Source organism: Eulemur rufifrons, chromosome 1 (genome assembly GCF_041146395.1).
Source record: "Eulemur rufifrons isolate Redbay chromosome 1, OSU_ERuf_1, whole genome shotgun sequence".
Classification (NCBI taxonomy): Eukaryota; Metazoa; Chordata; class Mammalia; order Primates; family Lemuridae; genus Eulemur; species Eulemur rufifrons.
In genome coordinates this window covers 17478724-17499364 of record NC_090983.1, presented here as the reverse complement: position 1 = coordinate 17499364, position 20641 = coordinate 17478724, and the positions used below count along the sequence as shown (strand labels likewise).

At 44.9% G+C, this 20641-nt stretch overlaps 1 protein-coding gene across 1 annotated transcript in view; it reads left to right on the top strand.

The window, feature by feature from the left end:
* The first annotated feature begins 7859 nt into the window (after positions 1-7859).
* CYP27A1 (cytochrome P450 family 27 subfamily A member 1) overlaps positions 7860-20641 on the top strand; it is a 35530-nt gene continuing 22748 nt past the window's right edge. Inside the window, exon 1 of the mRNA XM_069466987.1 lies at positions 7860-8225. Coding sequence (XP_069323088.1) covers positions 7962-8225 — 264 coding nt within the window. The 5' untranslated portion in view covers positions 7860-7961. The remainder of the gene's footprint in view (positions 8226-20641) is intronic.

The following is a 20641-nucleotide window of genomic DNA, read 5'->3' as shown; positions in this document are numbered from 1 at the left end:
TCTGGGAGGTGGCAGGAGGATTGCTTGAGGCCAGGAGTTCCAGACCAGCCTGAGCAAGAGCGAGACCACAAAAATAGAAAAATTAGCTAGGCATGGCTGTGCGCATCTGTAGTCCCAACTACTTGGGAAGCTGAGACAAGAGGATTGCTCTAGCTCAGGAATTTGAGGTTGCAGTGAGCTACGATGATGCCACTGCACTCCAGCCTAGGTGACTGAGTGACACTTTAAGAAAATAATAATAAAAAAAAGCTATTGGATTTTTGATCCCTGGGATGGAGATTACAGAAATAGATCCAAATACATATTAGAATTGCAGCAAAGTTTTAGGCATTATGAAACATTGTGTGGAAGAACTGGCCTTGCCATCCCACCCCTCATCAGAGGACAGTTATTGACCTGAGGCAGGGACCTTTCCCCGGGCATCAGAGTGCAGCTGTTAAGAGCTAGTGTAGACCTAATGGGATGCCAGCAGCTCTCCCACATGCCCCAAGAAAAGGAGGAAAGAAGGCAGCTGCTTTGTTTGCTCTTTAGCAAAATAATTGATACTCAGTGATTCTGTTAATTTTGGGAGGAAATATTTTTACTTTGATGTGGGTTTAGACTGCACAGGCTTTAAGGGAAAGACCACAGGCTTTATCTAGGGTGAGACACTGTACATGTCAGCCGGTGGAGGGCCTTCCCAGCAGCCATGCTGCTGGGCTCTCAGGTGGGGATATTATAAATTAAACAAGAACTGAGGTTCCTCATCCACATCTCCCGGGAGCCAGATGCCCATGCCTTCGGTGCCATGGGACTGTTGGCTGAAACTCAGGGTCCAGTGAGGCTGTCACACTAAGACTCAGAACCTCATTGGAAGGCTCCTTCGATGGAGAAGAAGCAGGGTTTTCCTGAATAAGGGAGGTGGAATTTCTCCATCTAGACAATTGAGGAGGATATAAGGGGGACACGGAGAAAACCAAAGTGCTGGAGAACCTGGCTAGAAAAGCTATCAAGGAAGCATCTGAAGCACAAAGTCCTGAAGGTCAAGGCCACCAGCTGCTACCATTGTGCAACCTGAAGGGAGAGTAACAGTTAACATGTTTGCTCCTCCCAGTGATTGCTTCTGAAAGTGTCCTAACCTTTTGGTAAAGAAACACATGCTGTCTGGTGTGTGGGTCTTAGGAACACTAAAGAGGTGGAGTGGCAAGGGGCCGGAAGGGTCTGTTGCTTCCCATTTCCTCCTGGCCTCCAGTGAAGATGGAGGGTGACCTCGGGAGGACTGAGACCCTGAGCTCCAGGCAGTCATTCAGCATCAGAGGATGACCCAGAGCCAGATGCTGAGAGCAACATGGCACCAAAAAAATGTTCTGGAGTGAAATGGATCTCCTGCTAAGTCCTGTAATTTAAAGAATGCTCCTCCCAAGATAGGAAGGAGATGGGGACACCAACCCAGCAAACTCCTGAGCTATTATTTAATAAATGATAGTGGAATAATTAGATGTGATTTGGCTAAGAGAAGACTCTAGGTCACACCAAAAACAAAAATAAAGTCCAGATGGATTGAATTGCTAACTGTGAAAAAATGTAGCATGTAAAAAATGAAACTTTCAAAGATAAAGTGAAATTTAGGAGATTTTTCCCCCTAATAATCTTGGGATAGTCCCAAGCAAGATATGAAACCCAGAAACCATAAAAGAAAAATGCCAGATTGGACCACAGAAAAATTAACAAAAGGCACCCTAAATACAGTGGAGAGATAGGGGACAAACTACCAGGATGTTAGTATGTTATAATGTAATATAATGTAATACATATAACAAACAAAGGTGAATCTCCTTAAACAGAAAAAGAACACCAGCAAAACAATTAGAAAAGACAAACGATCCAATTGAAAAATAATCAAAGGGTATGACTAAGGAATTCATAGAAGAAATAGAAATGGTCAATAACCATATTTTTAAACACCATTGACCTTTATAATATTTAATGGGATTCACATTAGAGTATCAACATGATTTTTTTTTACCTGTAAGTGGGAAAAGGTTTATAAAAATATGGAATAATATGGAAGTGGAAGAATATGCACTGAACTATGAACAGTGCTTCATTTTGAGGGGATGTAAGTGGAAAAGATAGAGTGGAGTCTTTCACTTTGTTACTTTATATACATTCTGCAAGATTACGGATTATTTTCTTGTTCTTTTTTTTTTTTTTTTGTAAGACAAAATGTTTATTGGAGTCTTAGGAATTGCAATTTGGGAGACACAGATTTGGCTGGAAACCAAACTGTGCTTTGAGGAAGGAAAGGGAAGCAGAGATTTTTAAAAGGACGCTGAGGGTGATTACACAAGTGTTTTTGAAAGAATTATCACTGGTGGAGAAAACTGGCCTAATATGAGTCCATGGTTCAGTGCTTGTTGCAGTTTAAGAGTTGCGGTTCTGGCCAAATTTAGCTGTTTTCCAGGATGTTGTGGTCATGGCAGTTTGGCCCAGTTCAAAAATGCCAGGCAAGTCCTGGTTGTGCAAAGTTGCAGGTCATGTAGGCGGTCCTTCTTAGAATGGCTTCCTGACTCCATTTTAGTGCTCTGAACCAGAGTGACACCATTCTGTATAATACATTTCACTTAAGCCACCTTAGTTTGTGGTATTTTATTTTATAGCAGCCCAAGCTGACTAGGACTGTGTTCTTGTCTGACGTTGGTGTTCTGTGAAATGGGTTATGTTGAACAGGAGAACACCAAGGCCAAGCTGTGAGTGCCAGACCGGCTCCTGGTGACCCTAAGGCCTAACTGATAATGCCAGGACAGTTTTTCACTGTTTGAGGGCTGTTTCCTTGTCACTTGTTTGTGGAATTGTAAGGAGACTGGCCTAAGGGACAAATGCCAGCAGCTTGCCTTCCTTTGGAATCTTTTTGTGAAAAAGGAAATGCTTTTTTCCCCCTCTCTGGGTGCATTTTCTTGGTATTTTATATTTTTTAACCTTTTTTGTTTTTTAGAATTGGCTGCTTAATGAAGCTTTCTTATTTCCTAATAAACACACTAAATGCTATACATTTTTACCCGATATTATTTTGGCCATTCCCAACAAGATTCAATCCATTGTTTCTGTTGTTACCATTCATTTCTAAACAGTTTATAATTTCCATTTGGATTTCCTTTTTAATCTAAAAGTCATATAGAAAGGTGTTTTTATTTACATGTAAATAGTTGGGGCCAGGCACGGTGGCTCACGCCTATAATCCTAGCACTCTGGGAGGCCAAAGTAGGAGGATCATTTGAGGTCAGGAGTCAAGAGCAGCCTAAGCAAGAGCGAGATCCTGTCTCTACTAAAAATAGAAAAAATTAGCTGGCCAACTTAAAATAGAAACAAAAAATTAGCTGGGCATGATGGCCAGCACCTGTAGTCCCAGTTACTTGGGAGGCTGAGGCAAGAGGACCGCTTGAGCCCAGGAGTTTGAGGTTGCTATGAGCTAGGCTGATGCCAAGGCAGTCTAGCCTGGACAACAGAGCAAGACTTTGTCTCAAAAAAAAAAAAAAAAAAAAAAAGTTGGGTATTTTTGTGTTTTGAAAGGGGTCATTCTTTTGTTGTTAAACTATAATTATACAATTATAATGTTATTACATTGTGATGAGAGTGTATATATTGTGCCTTTTAGAGTTATTGAAATATTTTTGATGGTCTAGTACTTGTTTATTTTTCTGAATGTTCCATGTGTATTTTTGAAAAATATTTAGTCTCTGTTTATTAATTTATTAATTTCATTTTAAAATCCTCTATAGCCTTAATTATTTTTACTTGATTTCTACTTGATTTGTTAAATTCTGAGAGAAGCACATTTAGGTATCCCAAAAATATTATGGATTTGTGGATTTTTCAAATTTTCTTGTATTTCTAACAGCTTCTGTTTTATATTTTGAAGATCTGTTGTTAGGTACATAAAGGTTCATGACTATTATATATTCTTGATGGATGGTAGCTTTTGTAAATTTGAAGTATTTAATTGCCTTGGATTTAGTTTGATTTTAATATTTCATTTCTATTTTATTTTACTTTATTAATTAATTAATTAATTTTGGAGACAGGGTCTCGCTCTGTTGCCCAGGTTAGAGTGCAGTGGCATCATCACAGCTCACTGCAACCTCAAACTCCTAGGCTCAGGCAATCCTCCTGCCCCAGCCTCCCCAGTAGCTAGTAGTACATTAGGCACACACCACCACACCCAGCTAATTTTTTAATTTTTTGTGGAGATGGGGTCTCACTATGTTGCTTAGGCTGGTCTTAAACTCCTGGCCTCAGCCTCCCAAAGTACTGGGATTATAGGTGTGAGCTACTATGCCTGCCTCCTATTTTATTTTTAGTGCATTTGTTTGGTATCTCTTTAGTCATTCCTGTATTTTCAGTCATTCTAAGCTATTTTGACTTCAAAGTATCTCTCAGAATACCATGTAGCTGGGGGGGTTTTCTTACCCAACAAAAGAATCTTTAAATAGCAAAAATTGTTTTTATAATTTGAAGAAAACTTTAAAAATAAATGAATAAAATAAAATGAAAACATGATGGAATTCATAGAAGGGAAATTAAAATGGCTCTTAAACATATACAAAAATGTTCAACTTTACATACAATAAGACGAAGGCAAATCAAAACTACATTATAAGAAACATTTCTTACCTATAAGATTGGCAAAGATCAAAAGTTTGATACCATTATGTAGTGGAGAGTATAGGGACACAAACTCTCAAACATGGCTCAAGGGCATGCAAACTGCTACAGAGCTTCCACACTTTTAAATGCATCTGTCTTTTGAACCAGCAATTCTACTAGGGATTTATTGCACACACATATTTGCACATGGGTGAAATTACAAACATAGAAAGATATTTATTGCAGCATCATTTGTATAGATAAAGAAAATATTGGAGGGCCAGGTGCGGTGGCTCACGCTTGTAGTCCTAGCACTATGGGAGGCCGAGGCGGGAGGATTGCTCGAAGTCAGGAGTTCGAGACCAGCCTGAGCAAGAGCGAGACCCTGTCTCTACTAAAAATAGAAAGAAATTAGCTGGACAACTAAAAATATATATAGAAAAAATTAGCAGGGCATGGTGGCGCATGCCTGTAGTCCCAGCTACTCGGGAGGCTGAGGCAGTAGGATCGCTTAAGCCCAGGAGTTTGAGGTTGCTGTGAGCTAGGCTGATGCCACGGCACTCACTCTCGCCAGGGCAATAGAGTGAGACTCTGTCTCAAAAAAAAAAAAAAAGAAAAGAAAATATTGGAAACAACGTAAATGTAAATCAGTAGGATACTGATGAAATAAATTATGGTTAATCTGTGCATTGAAACAATGTGTGGGTTTAGCGTTTTTTTTTTGTTTTTTTTTTTTTTTGAGACAGAGTCTCACTTTGTTGCCCAGGCTAGAGTGAGTGCCGTGGCGTCAGCCTAGCTCACAGCAACCTCAAACTCCTGGGCTCAAGCGATCCTCCTGCCTCAGCCTCCCAAGTAGCTGGGACTACAGGCATGTGCCACTATGCCCGGCTAATTTTTTTTTTCTATATATATATATTTAGTTGTCCATATAATTTCTTTCTATTTTTAGTAGAGACGGGGTCTCGCTCTTGCTCAGGCTGGTCTCGAACTCCTGACCTTGAGCGATCCACCCGCCTCGGCCTCCCAGAGTGCTAGGATTACAGGCGTGAGCCACCGCGCCAGGCCGGGTTTAGCGTTTTTTTGTTTTTTTTTATTTGCCTAGCTCACAGCAACCTCAAACACCTGGGCTCAAGCGATCCTCCTGTTTCAGCCTCCCAGAGTGCTAGAATTATAGGTGTGAGCCACCACACCTGGTCCATTTGTGGCTTTAAAAAAGAATGATAGAGCTCTATACATGTTGATATACAACTTCCAACATACCTCAGGGCCTTGTCATTGCAAGATTAGAGTGTGTTGCTTTGAGTTACAGCTGGCAAAAACTGGAAGGCAGAACTCCAGAGGTAAACTAGTCATTTAGGACCACTTTCTTATTAATGGTATTTCCCATTTTCAGAAGAGGAAGCTGAGAAGCTGAGTGATAGACCCTCACATGGCTGGGGGAAGAAAAGCTGGAGTCCATGATCTCTCATGTCTGAACTTTGGGTTGGAAGCTAAAAGGATTAAGGACCAGAAATACACTAGCCCTCTAACGAACTGCAGCTCAGCTTCAAAGCACCTCACATCTCACGCCTGAAATTGTACTCAGGTGCTCCTGTATTGCTAGTGTCTTCAGGCAACTGTCAGAGATAAAAGCAGGCCTTTGGTGGCTTATACCTGTAATCCCAGCACCTTGGGAGGATTCCTGGAGGCCAGGAGTTCAAGACCAGCCCAAGCAACATAGTGAAATACTGTTCAAGATATTAAGCTACCTGTAAACTAGCTACTTGAAAGGCACCCAAATTCTAGAAGTCCTAGGAGAGGAGAAAGAATGGGGAGAAGTAATGTTTGAATAGATAATGGTGAAAAAACTCTCCAAACTGATGAAAGACATTTAGCCACAGATTCAAGAAACTAGGCACCCTAGGATAAATAAAAAGAAATCCACACCTGGCCACTCAGCTGTCAGTCTAATTGTTTGAATTTAAGGTGCTCTTTTCCCCACTGGCTGCCTACAGATAACTCATTCTTCCAATGCTCTTAGAACCAGATTTACCATCCAGCTGGGTCCTTCATTCATGGGTTGGATAATCTCTGAACCTGTGTTTATTTTATATTTGCATGAGTCATGTTTTTAACTTTTTAAAAACTACACTTTGTTGTTTGTTTTGTTTTGTTTTGTTTTTTGAGACAGAGTCTCTCTCTGTTGCCTGGACTAGAGTGAGTGCGGTGGCGTCAGCCCAGCTCACAGCAACCTCAAACTCCTGGGCTTAAGCAATCCTACTGCCTCAGCCTCCCGAGTAGCTGGGACTATAGGCATGTGACACCATGCCCGGCTAATTTTTTCTATGTATATTTTTAGTTGTCCAGCTAATTTCTTTCTATTTTTAGTAGAGACGGGGTCTTGTTCTTGCTCAGTCTGGTCTCAAACTCCTGATCTCGAGCCATCCTCCCACCTCAGCCTCCCAGAGTGCTAGGATTATAGGCGTGAGCCACCGCGCCAGGCCTATACTTTAAATATACGTGAAACAAAGGATTCATGAGACAATACTATTTCTTCTTGCAATGAATTTTCTGTACTATTTTATTCTTTTCATTTTATTAAAAATAACTCTGATCACAACCCACTAAATCTGGTCTCAACCTGCAGTTTAAATATCCTGCCTTAGCAGACTGGGCAGGAAGGGGTGTGTAGGGGAGAACTGCATTTAAAAAAACAAAGCAAACCCCCCAAACCACTAATCCTTAAATTTGTTCGTTCAGCTTCACCTTTCCAGGAATTAGATGCCTGTGGCCTCGCTCAGCCCTCGGACTCCGGGATCAGTCCGGGAGGCTCTTAGGAAAAGTCAGCGGGCAGTTTGGCCTCAGCAGCAGGGACGCGAGATCCACGGGGGCGGGGGCTATGGCGCTTTCGGGTGGCGATCCGGCAGGCCGGGTCTCCCTGGGTGGGGCCTCCGGGTCTTGGAAACTGTCTGGGCTTCCGAGAACTTTGCTGCATTCCCGCCCGCCCAGAGTTCAGACAAAAAAAAAAAAAAAAAGTTCTTGAGAGTCCGCAGGAGCGCGGGATGGGGAGTCGGTGGCGGTGGCCGCCTTGGTCGGAGCGCTGTGGGTCTCCCCCGCGAAGTCACCCTGTCCATCTCCTCCCTTTCCCCGCGCAGGTGGCTTCCCGCTGGAGAAGGTGGCTCCTGTGTGTTCGTTAGATCCTGCTTTGGAGGGAGTGAGGGCTGCGTAGAAAAGTGACCAGGAAGAGGCTTGTCTGGACCCGCCCCGAGCCACCCCGGCCTTTAAACCCGCCCCTGCCCTGCTGTCCCCCAGCGTTGGTCTAGGTGCTCCGCGCTCCGATCAGAGACGAGTTACGACCCATGGCTGCGCTGGGCTGCGCCAGGCTGAGGTGGGCGCTGCTGGGGATGCGAGCGGCCGGCCGTGGCCTCTGCCCACTCGGGGCCAGAACCAAGGCCGCTATCCCTGCCGCCCTCCCCTCGGATAAGGCAGCAGAGGCTCCTGTGGCCGGGCCTGGCGGCAGGCGGCGACTACGAAACCCAGAGGAGCTTCCAACTGTTGGGCAGCTGCGCTTCTTATTTCAGCTGTTCGTGCAAGGCTATGCTCTGCGCCTGCACCGGCTCCAGGTAACCCAGCGGGAGCCTCTCGACCCGGAGACCGGGGTGGGCGCAGGGACAGAGAGGCTGGAGATGGAGGGGCTGGTGGACAAAAAGTGAAAGATACAGGCACTGAACTGGGGACTCACCGAGTCTATGGCCATAAATTGGAAATCTGTAGGGACAATGCGCAAAGTGCTGACAGAACCCTAGGGCTGAAATGAACAGGACAATGAGTGGTATGAATCAGGAGGACACCAGGGACGAGGTGACTTGGAGACTGGACTTAAAGTGGACAGAGGTTGGGAGAGGAGGGCGCTGTCTTAGGAAGAGAACGGCAGATGCGCAGATGCGTGTGTATAAGCTGACAGACGGCACAGAATCGGTATTTAATTCTGTGGCGATATTGGCTACTACAAACTGCTTCCAAAGGAAATAACTTCAGGAGTACAGAGGCCTCGTAAAAATTTGCAAGCTTTTCCCCTTGGTGTGGGAAAAGCCCCAATATTGCTTCTCAGGGAGTGAAAGCAAAATCATAGACAGTAAGGAGAGGCTGCATTTTTGTTATCAAAACATCAATGTCCAATAGGAAGGACTTACCCAATAGAACACAGAGATGAGGCAGGAATGGATGGATAGCCCTCTGCCAGCTGACAGAGACTGGCAGAAACCCAATGTTGACCAATGTTTGTTAAGTTGGAGAGGTTTTAGGAAATGGACCAAAGGGATTCATGTGGCCTCTGTCTTTCTAATGATGCTCAACAAATATTCATGCACCTACTACGTCCTAGGCATGGTTCCAAGTGCTGGGATTCCATGAGATGAGGCTCCTGCCGCTGCCCTCATGGGGCTTATATGCTCCTTTGAGGAAGATGGAGGACAAAGAAGTGAATAGATCAATAAAGAGTTAACTTCAGAGAGAGGACTCTGGCGGAAGAAGCGGCTCTAAGGTTGGGGGAAGGATGGGGCCTTTGATCCACTGGTGCCCTCTGCAGGGAATTTGGCTGTCCTATCAGTCACTGATAGGAGGAGGAAGCAGGCCTTGGGTTGGGTTGGCCAACCGTCTGGAGGCCTGGTGTCTGTGCTGTGGAGGAGACAAGCTGAAGAGGAGCTGTGGGGACTGGGGACAGGGCAGGCCCTTGAGAACAGCCTTCAAGGCCAGGCTAAGGGCCAGGTTCCTCGGAGGGACTGGGGTGGGCTCTTGAGCAGTCAGGGGGTGAGTGAAGATGGCCTGTGAGAACCACTGTCCAGGTTGTGGCATATGTGGTAGGAGAGGCGCAGAGGGTCTCAGGTGACGAATGCTCAGTGTGGCAGCATGCAGGATGGAGAAGATTGGAGCCACATTCCACAGAAAGCCAGGCTGGGGGTTGAGGATGAGGGGGGAAATGACTATGAGGGTGTGAAGGGCAAAACTGGCCACAACCAGGGCTGCATCCTCTTTACTTGCCCAGGTGGGACAGGGTTTCCTGGGACCTTCCCTGTTGGGCTCACGATTCTGAGCCTTGGAGGGGCAGGTGCATCTTGAGAGATGGTTAAAAAATCACTCCCTGTGGCCCCAGCTCCTCTAGCCAAGAAACCGGAGTCTTGTTAACTTCCCGTGCTTGATTTAACCTTTACAAATGTAAGGGGCCCAATGAATGCCCCAAGGGTGAAGACCAGGATTTCTCAGGGGGAGATTTGCTCAGGATTAGCTCTAGAGTAGCAACTACCAAAGACATTCTAGATGGCTTTAGGAGGAGGAAGAGGAAGCAGGAGAAAGCTAGGAATGTGTGGCCTTTGAAAGGTGAGCCTAGGGCTGGGATTTAGAGGAGGCCCCTGGTCTCAGTCCTTGTATCCCAAACATCTTGGGTCACATCTTAGGTCCCTGGGTTGTCCCATGGGAAATCCATTATTAGTCTTTCCCACTACACGTGGCCAATGTGAGTTAATAAAGAGTGGAGTGTTGCACATCTATAAGACCCAGTTAATAGCCCTATTGAGGAAGAGGGTATGTTTCAGTGACCTGCTCACTTTGTATCAGTTAGAATTTGTTTGGTGGCCACTTAGACTGGCTGAAACTATAAAGCAGCTAGCTTTGTTATCTTATAGAAAGTAAAACTCCCAAAGTTGAATGTCCTTTAGATGTAATTTGCTTTAGAGATTTATGAAGTTACCAAAGCAACATCTTTGTTTTTCTGTAGCTCTCTGGGCTCTGCTGTCTTGTAGAAGTTGTTTGACTGGCTTGGCCTGGGTCAACTGCCTACCCCTGACCCCATCATGGTGGCCAGGAGGAGATGGTCATACCCTAAGTAGCTTAGCTGCATGCAGGCTCACTCCTAAAGTTGGGGTTGGGGTCCCTCCCACCCAAACCAGGTGGCTACCACACAAAGGGGAGGAGGAATGGGTGCAGGGGCAGCCAACCACAATGTCCCCTGTCCCCTCACTTGTCAAAAACTGCATTAGCACACATACAAATAACAAAATCAGCTTAGGGCTTAAGGGGGTGGGGTAGGAACAGAAACATGTAAAAGTTGTACTATTCCATAAATGCCAGTGACTTTTTCTTTCCTAATGAAAATAATGTCAAGAGTGCTAGAAAAATGAAATTTGAACATGTTAAAGTGATACATAAATTTATATTAAATTTACACCTTTCAAGGATAGTGATCCTGAGAATGATGAGATATCTATTCTGTAGCTATTATTGTGGACTACCTGAACTGGGGACTACCTGTGCCCCCCAATGCCCTGCGCACATATTTGTCATTTCATGCATCATGTTTCTTGTCCTCATCTGTTTATAAGGCTTGGAGATTGTGCTGTGAAGCTCTGAGGGCTGCCTATGTTTTTCCCACCTCTGTCCCCCGCCGCACTCCCACCCCATGTCAGGCACAGTCTTAGGCACAGGGGAGGAGCTGTGAGTGGTATAGCTGGAGGGGGTTAGTTATTGAGGGTGTAGCTTCCTGATAAAAGGATGAGTTTAGCCCCACACACACCCACCGCATGTGTTCTTGCCTTTCTGCCTTCCACCATGGGATGATGCAGCAAGAAGGCCCTCACCAGATACGTGTTTCTTGACCTTGGACCTCCAGAACTGTAAGAAATAAGTCTCTGTCTTTTATAAATTACCCAGCCTCAGGTATTCTGTTATAGCAGCATAAAACAAACTAAGACGGGAGATCAGACCTCCCAAGGATCATAATACTCCATCACACAGTTATCTGTTGCTGCATAACAAACTAACCCAAATCATGGTGGATTAAAGCAACACACATTTTGTTCTATTCATAATTTCAAGGTCAGGAATTCGGGCAGAGCACAGTGGAAATGGCTTATTTCTGCCCCATGACAGAGTAGGGTTTCAGCTTGAATGGCTGAAGATGGCTAGGATTGCTCACATGGGGGCCATATGCCTGGGCCTCGAATCTGGTTTTGGCTGGCTTGTCACGTCTGCTGGGGCTGGAACGGCCAAGATAGCTTCTTCAGTGGCAGATTTGGTGCCTGGGCTGGGTTTGGCCAGAACAGCTGATATTCTCTCTCTCCTTCTGTGGCTGCTTGGGCTTCCTCACAGCATGGTAGTTGTAGGATAATCAGACTTCTTACCTGGTGCTGGCTTCCCCCAGATTGAATGTTCTAAGAGACAGAAAGTGAAAGTTGCTCTTTTCCTAAGGCCTGGGCCTGGAAACTGGCCCAGCATCATGTCCACTGTATTCCACTCATCAAAGCAGTTAGAGAGCCACTGAGATTCTAGAGAAGATATAGACCTCACCTCTTAATGGGAGGCATATCAAAGAATCTGTGGCCATCTTTAATCCACTAAACCCATGTCCTGAGATTCAGGTACTTAGGGAGAGAAATTAGTGACTACATTGCTGGACTGCTTGGTGTGCTAGGACCCAGAACCAAGGAGTGGAATTTTATGGAAGGAAATTCCCTCTAGGCCTTGGAGAAACCTGATGGAATGTGCTTCTCTGGTGCCTCTCCATTAGGTTAAGTATCTCTCTCCCTTGGATAATGGAAGACAAAATGTTGCCAAATTCTTGCTGTTTGACTCCCCTCTTATGGATTTTGTAAAGACCACCCTCATTCTGTTAACACATTCTTTCTTCAGTTTGGCTAACACCTTTGATTAGATGGATTTTCTTCCCTAGCACTCATGTTTGCCGTCAAGCCTTCCAGAGATTATCCTCCAGTTACTGTGACTGGGCTTGAGTGTTTTTCAGTGTCATCTAGCAGACATCTGTAGGTTGTCATTGAGGCTGTGGCAGAACTGGGTGTATTGCTCTCAAGCCTCAGGGATAGAAACTGCGAAACTATGTATTAAGGCCAAAAATGTATGTGATACTAATTTAGCAACTGCACTGCCTGAGTTTTATCTTACAGATAAACTACTGTGGTCAAACAAATTTTCAGGAATATTGAAGGTAGCATTATTTGTGGTTGGGGAAGATTAGAATGACTTAAATATCCCCTAGTAGCAGACTAATTAAATTATGGTACATTCATACGATGTATTTTTATGCAACCATTAAAAAGAGTAGGGATAGATCTATTGTGTTAATACGAATTGCTTGCTAAGAGATGGGAAGAAAGTAAGATGTAAAACTATGTAATATGCCATCTTTTGTGGATAAAGAAAGAGTATGGGGCCGGGCACAGTGGCTCATGCCTGTAATCCTAAGCACTTTGGAAGGCCAAGGTGGGAGGATCACTTGAGCCCAGGATTTCCAGACTAGCAAGAGCAAAAGCAAGACCCCCATCTCTACAAAAAATAGAAAAAATTAGCTCATGCCTGTAGTCCTAGCTACTTGGGAGACTAATGCAGGAAGATAGCTCGAGCCCAGAAGTTTGAGGTTGCAGTGAGCTATGATGACACCACTGCACTCTAGTCTGGGTGACACAGGCTCCATCTCAAAAAAAAAAAAGGTTAGAAATTTAAAAAAATGAAAGAGTGTAGGGTATGTATGCATCTATATATATGTTGGTATATGCATAAAATATCTGGGAGGACACACAAAAAATTGGTGACAATGGTTGCTTCTGAAGGGGCTTTGGGCTCTGGAGGTGAGAGTTAGGAGGAAGAATTACTTTTCATTGCATACCCTTTTGAACTCTGAATTTTAACAGTGTGCATGTATTTATTACATTTTGCAATTTTAAAAAACAACAACAGCAAGAGAACCAAGAGCAGGAGATAAAAGGATGGCTTACCAAATGCATCCTGTCCAACATAATATTTTGGGGTCTTTTGATACCCCTTCCTAGTCGGTACCCCTCTTTGGCTCTGGGTCCTCACTTTTGATATCCTCCTCTACTTTCTCTCTCAGCACTGTGTCCCTCGCTGATCATCCACTCCTCATTCCCCCGCCTGTTGTCCTTGTTCTCTCCAGCTAAGTCTGACGTGTAGACAGAGGTACGCTCAGCTCCCTGAGGTTCGCCTCTGGATGTTGCGGGAGCTGGGCGTGGGGGATGAGGGCGCTTGTGGTTTCCTGAGGGCATCCCAGGCAAAGGCTTTTCTTAGATCACTCTAGGATCTTCCTCTACTCTCATCCTATTGTTTCTCTAGGTTGGATTAAAACAGACATCTTTCTGATTATTAAAGTAACGGCTGCACACATCCACAAAAATGTCCTTTTGCAGCTTTGTTTGTAAAATCAAAAATTCAGAAACATGTTAAATGCCCATCAACAGGGTAAAGAAATAGTGATATATTCGTGTAATGAAATACTATACAACAGTCAGCATGAACGCGCAAGCTGTTTATGTATCAATATGGATAACTCAAAAGCAGAGTTGAATACAGAATGATATGTACAATAGTATATCATTTTTATAAATTAGAAACCACACAAAAATACTACGGGTTACCATTGGATACATACATACCTTTGTATGTGTATATTAAAATTATATATAACATTGACAGAAGGCTTCACTTCAATTTCAGGGTAGTGGTTGCTCTGGGGAGGGGGAGCGAGGGACTGGGGAAGGGTAAGAAGGGAGTTTATAGCTGACATTTTTCATGTAAAAAAATCTTTGAAGCAAATATGACACATATGAATATTTCTTAATTCTGAAGGGTGGGGTACGTGGGTGTTTGTAATGTTATTTTCTTTTTTTTTTTTTTTTGAGACAGAGTCTTGCTCTGTCGCCCGGGCTAGAGTGCCGTGGTGGTGTCAGCCGAGCTCACAGCAACCTCAAACTCTTGGGCTCAAGGGATCCTCCTGCCTCAGCCTCCCGGATAGCTGGGACTACAGGCATGCACCACCATGCCCGGCTAATTTTTTCTATACATATTTTTAGCTGTCCATATAATTTCTTTCTATTTTTAGTAGAGACGTGGTCTCGCTCTTGTTCAGGCTGGCCTCGAACTCCTGAGCTCAAACAATCCACCGGCCTCGGTGTACTAGGCCCAGAGTACTAGGATTACAGGCGTGAGCCACCACGCCCGGCCTATAATGTTATTTTCTTGAATTTTCAACATCAAAATATTCATAATAAAAAATATAAGTACTCCTGCTCACCATGAGGCCAAATGGTGCCACTGGCTTGGTCGGATCTTGGAAGCGATCATTAAAGACAAGGTGCCGAACAAGGAGAACCTGGGAATGCTGCTAATTATTTAGCGCCTCCTGTCACTTGTGTGAAGGGTTGGGGTTGATTCCTGATGCCACTTTGGCTGCACTGGCACAGGGCTATCCCGGCTGGGTTTCTCTTCACCCTTGACCCTTAATGGGCCTTCTCTCTGACATCTGTCAGCACAGATAAAAGAGTGGCCTATGCCTGAAGTTAGTCTCTCCTGTTTATCCAGCTGGAAGCTGCCAGCTCTTAGAGCTGGTTTGTTGAGCCAGCGAAAACAGTGCTTGGCGTTTGTGAATTCACTTTTGTCCTCAGGGCTATTAGCTTTTGTGTTGTTTTGCTATGCGTGAGAGTCTCCCTAAGGAGCCTGCTTGTTGGTAAACTTAATGGCCTCTAAATAGGAGAACGGAACATCAAAATGCAGTATGATACCGGGCAGGGGTGTATGTCAGGTGGTTTTAATGTTCTGGGTTTTTTTTTTTTTTTTTTTTTTTTTTTTTTTTTGGTAACAGCTTTATGGAGATCTAATCGTACACCATACAATTCACCCATTTAACAATTACATGGTTTTTGGTATATTTGTAGAGTTATACAACCATCACTCTAGAAAGAAACCTGGTATCCTTTAGCAGTCACCCTCATTCTCTCATCTCCCCGGGCCCCTGGTGGTCACTAATCTACTTTCTGTCTCTGTGGCTTTGCCTGTTATGGACATTGCATATGAATGGAATCATTCAGTATGTGCTCTTTGTGACAGGCTTCTTTCACTTAGCATAATGTTTGTAAGGTTCCTCAACGTTGTAGCATGTTTTTATTTTGTTTTTTGAGACAGGGTCTCTCTCTGTCACCTGGCTAGAATGCAGTGGCATTGTCATAGCTCACTGGAACCTCCAACTCCTGGGCTCAAGCAATCCTCTTGCCTCAGCCTCCTGAATAGCTGGGACTACAGGTGTGTGCCGCCACACCCGGCTAATTTCTCTATTTCTTTGTAGAGACAGGTCTCACTCTTGCTGAGGTTGGTCTCGAACTCCTGAGCTTAAGCCATCCTCCTGCCTTGGCCTTCCAGAGTGCTAGGATTACAGGCGTGAGCCGCCATGCTCAGCCTTAATGTTGTAGCACGTATCGGTATCTCATTCCCTTTTATGGCTGAATAATATTCTGTTGTAGAGATATACCACAATTTGTGTATTCATTCATCCGTTGATGGATGATATTTGTGTTGTTTCCACTTCTTGGCTCGGTGTAATTTTTTGAGTTTTCAAGGTATCCTGGACTAGGAGCTGACTTTCTTAAATTTGTTTGAATTCCCAACTCTGAAAATCTGAAGGCTGTGGCAATTTCTACAGCAAAAATTGAGTGTATGTGCAACCTATGGCATAGGATTTCAGCTCCCCTCCCTGACTTCCAGCCTGTGCACACCCCAGTTCATGACTCCTTGCCTTGGATGTGGATTAGCCCCTTCCAGGCACCATACCTATACTCTACTTAATGGCTGCTGGAGCTGCCTTGGGTTATCCACCCTTAACATCTGGGCTGGCCACTGCACCTTTGCAATGAAATATTCATAGTAATATAATTCCTTTTTTAACCAATGAGGAACTAATTTTTTTAATTAAAAATGTCAGGACTTTTGATGTAGAGGAAAGAAATGTAAGCTCACACATCTAAGGCAAAGCCAAGGCCTGACAGATTCAACTAGTAAAGGTAAAATAGCCACTTTTAGATTTAGACAGTTTATTAATTACATAGACAGTGAAAAGAAGAACAAGCCAGAGGTGCCAGCTCCCCGAGATCCTTGTCCCATATACCAAAAGGAAACATCAAAATACAAGAGGGCAGATGACTGCAATGGAAGATGCTGCTGAGGGGTTGTATATTCTGCAACTCTTTTCTTAGGAGGCTGGGACAGAAAGCTTATTTCTCATCCGAACCCAGGAGTGAGGCCATGAAACTTTATCTCATGACAGCCTCCCAGGCGACTTAGGAAGGTGAGTGAGAAGTGGCTTCATAACAGCCATTCTTTCATGTTCCAGGAGGATCACAGTGTTCTGCCAGAACTCATCAGCTGTGGTTCAAGTCTTTGTATGCACGGCCGCATGCAAGGTTACCAGGTTGGGGACATTCCCTTACAGCTCCACCAATTCTTAGGAGCACAGGCTACCCCTATCGGATACTCTGATTTTTTTTATTTTGAAATATTAAGGGGGTACAAATGTTTTGGGTTTTTATTTTTTGAGACAGGTTCTCACTCTGTTGCCTGGGGTAGAGTGCTGTGGCATCATCATAGCTCCTTGCAACCTCAAACTCCTGGGTTCAAGCAATCCTCCTGCCTCAGCCTCCCAAGTAGCTGGGACTACAGGTGCATGCCACCATGCCTGGCTAATTTTTCTTTTTTTTTTTTTTTTAGTAGAGACGGGGTCTTGCTCTTGCTCAGGCTGGTCTTGAACTCCTGAGCTCAAGTGATTCTCTCACCTCAGCCTCCCAGAGTGCTAGGATTACAGGTATGAGCTACCACGTCTGGCCACAAACGTTTTTGTTACATGGATAGCTTTTATAATGCTTTAGTCAGGGCTGTAAGTGTGCTTGTCACCCAAATAGTGTTCATTGTACTTGTTAGGTAGGTTTTTACCCTTCCCCTCCTCCCCAGATACTTTAATTAAATTTACTGATAGAGGCTTGTACCAAATCTTTTGTCTTAGGCAATATCAGATAAAACTGTATACAATTATGACCCCTGAGGTTAATAAGGCCTACTTAGAGGACAGATCGCTGCCAGGCTTCCCATCTGGAGTGTAACTACAGCTGTTGGCAGCTGCACACAACCCCTCAGTTGGCCCATGGGAAGTTCAGGGCAATGCCATTGTCTATTACCACCTGTGCTGAAGAGTTTGGAGCAGCCTGTGACAAATGTACAAAAGAGGCTGGCAACAACAGGATGAGACCAAAGAGACCAAATCAATGTCCAGAAAGTTAATCTTGTCCTATAGTCTTTAATGGAGGCTGATCTTTTCTGAAGCCTGTGGCAGTTGGAAAGCTTCTAAGAGTTCTTAGATTCAGATTCCTTGTTGGCCAGTGGTCAAGTTGAGGGTGGTGGCAGCAGTGTGGGTTAGATGTCCTGTAGATGAGAACTGAGAGAGAGCGATAGTCCCTTCCTCCACCCCTGACTCCCTGGGGTTGGCCCTAATGTCCTGCAAACCACAGTGTTGTTCTCCTTCCACAGCCATGTAATTAGCATGACCAGTCCCTACAGCCATCACTTCACCCTTTTCCCCAGTCCTCCTCATGTCCTACCCACACGTGTGCTCTGCTCTGTCCCCAGGTGGCTCAGTAGTTTCTTCCTCATATACCTTGTACCATCCTACAACATCTCCCACCCCCTGATGCGTGGGCCATACAGAGACCATCTTAGACATTGTTACTATAATCATTATCATCACTGTCCATGACTGCCCAAGACCAGCAAGCATAGCTGGTGGCAAAAGAAGCACCAAGTTAGAGTCATTCACTTCCTGACCCTTCTTGTTACTTGGAAATTCCAGTAGCCTGGTTTCCCAAGGAGTAGGCATGAGAAGAAAAATGGTAGAATAATTCATTATGTGCTTTGGGTCTCTTACAGCCAATCAGGGCCTCTTCCCACCTCCTCAATCTCATAATTAAAAACTGTGTTTCAAGGGAGCTACCCTTCTAGTGAATTGCCACATTTACAGTCCAAACCAACTTTCTTAAGCACGTGACCAATGGGAGCTAAGCCTTGATCATCCAGTTACCTTCTTCAGTTTCTCTGTTCCATCTGTCCATGGTACCTGCCGCCTGTGGATGGTATGGGGCATGAAAGATCCAGCCAACGTGGGTAGCTGCCCATTGCTGGGTACTTCTTGCTATAAAGGTGGCACCATTGTCTGACTGGATGGTTTTAGGGAATCTCAGTGTGTAGCATAGTCATCTAAGGGCCCTTGAATAGTTGTCCCCCAGCTGCTCTGTGGATGGAGATGGCAGTGCCATACCTTTAAAAGGTGCCTGCTGCAGCCAATGCCCAGTGGTACCCTTGAGAGGATGGTAGAGGACCTATATAATCTATTTGGCAGGTTATATCGGGTCCAGGATCCTTCACTATGTGCCTCAATGTTTCCCTTACACTGGCCTGTGTAGTTGGCAGTCTGGGCATATTTGACAGGCTTTGTTGGCCTCATGCGCTGGAATCACTAGGCCTTGTTTGGGGCCTAGTCTTGAATTGTGCATGGATTGCCATGCCTTCCCTGTGCGACGGTGTATCCGTGTGGCTATGGTCTGACCAGTTTGTTGATTTCATTGTTGTGTATCTTAAGGAGACTTTTTCCACAGGCATCCACTTGCATCAGAAATAGGAGCGTGGGTCTTGTCTGATCTGCTGCCATGTGTTCATCCCTGAAGAGGCTGAGACTTGCTCATCCAGTCGTCCCACTGCCAGGCACCAGCCCACACCGCCATCAATCAGCGAGACTGTAACAAGGTGCATTTGGGGCGGTCTTTTCTAGGGCTGGTGCCACAACTCACAACTCTGTCCATTGAACAGAGCTCTCTTTCTCACGCAAGTTTCGAACAGTTTTTGCTGGGGACACACAGCAGCAGCCCAGTACCCCCCACAGGCCTTTAGCTTGGCTGATCCAGCCATGAACCAGGCCCGGCATCGTCAAGAATCTCAGTGCACCGAAGCTCCCAAGAAACCCGAGATGCTGGCATAGACCCTGCATCTGAATCAGCACATCTGGAGGGGACTTAACTATTTTACTTCTTTCCTGGACATGCCACTTGCACTTAGTGAGGGGTGCCTGTTAGGCAATACCCATTTCGCTGGTGTTCTCATCTCTGCCCATCCCATGATAAGGACGTCAGGCCATAACAACACTTTGCTTTGTCAGCCTCTCAGTGTCCACCAGTGCTCAATAACAAGCCAGTAATTGTCTCCCAGAGGGGTATTCTGGGTGGCGATGTCAGGCAAGCTCCGTGTTCAACAGCCTAGATGGCAGTTGCCTAGCGGTGACATTTTTTGCCACAGGCCCCATTCTGCATAATTGCTAGTTACTGACACATGTAGCACAAGATGCTCATTAGGGCTGACTGGCCCTCGTGGAAGGGGAGTCTGTACGGCTTGCTGGCTAGTTTCCTTACGTAAGTTGGATCAAGGCAGTGATCTTTTCTCCCACCACCTCTGTCCCTAGCATCCTGTACTGCTTTACTGATACTGCAGGCCTGAGCTGAGAGAACTGGGTGGGCTCCTGGTGGCCCACTTGACCCCCTGCCACTGTTCTAATTGTGGCACTCCCCCATTAGGGACAACCCTTACAATCAAGAGAAGTATTACATGGACTTAACACAACCATTTCCACAACACATTGTATTGACTGAGAAAGGCTCATCTGCTGTGATCATTTATTTTATGTCAACTTAGCTAGGTGATGGCACCCAGTTGTTTGATCAAACACCAGTCTAGATGTTGCTGTGAAGATATTTTTTAGATGTGATTAACATTTAAATGGGTAGACTTTGAGTAAAGTAGTTTACCTTCCATAATGTGGGTGGGCCTCATCCAATCAGCTGAAGGTCTTAAGTGAAAAGACTGAAGTCTCCAGAAGAGGAAGGAATTCTGCCTCCCAACTGCCTTCAGACTCAAGATTGCAGCACTGACTTCCGCTGGAGCTTCCAGCCTGCCGGCCTGTCCTGCAGATTTTAGACTTGCCAGCCCCCAAAATCACGCAAGCCAATTACATAAAATAAATCTCTATTTATACATACATCCTATAGTTTCTGTTTCTCTGGAAAAGACTGATTAATGCACCTACAAAATCACATCAGTCCATTGCTCAATCTGAGAGTGACTTTTAAAGTAATTTTTTGACCATTCCCATGGG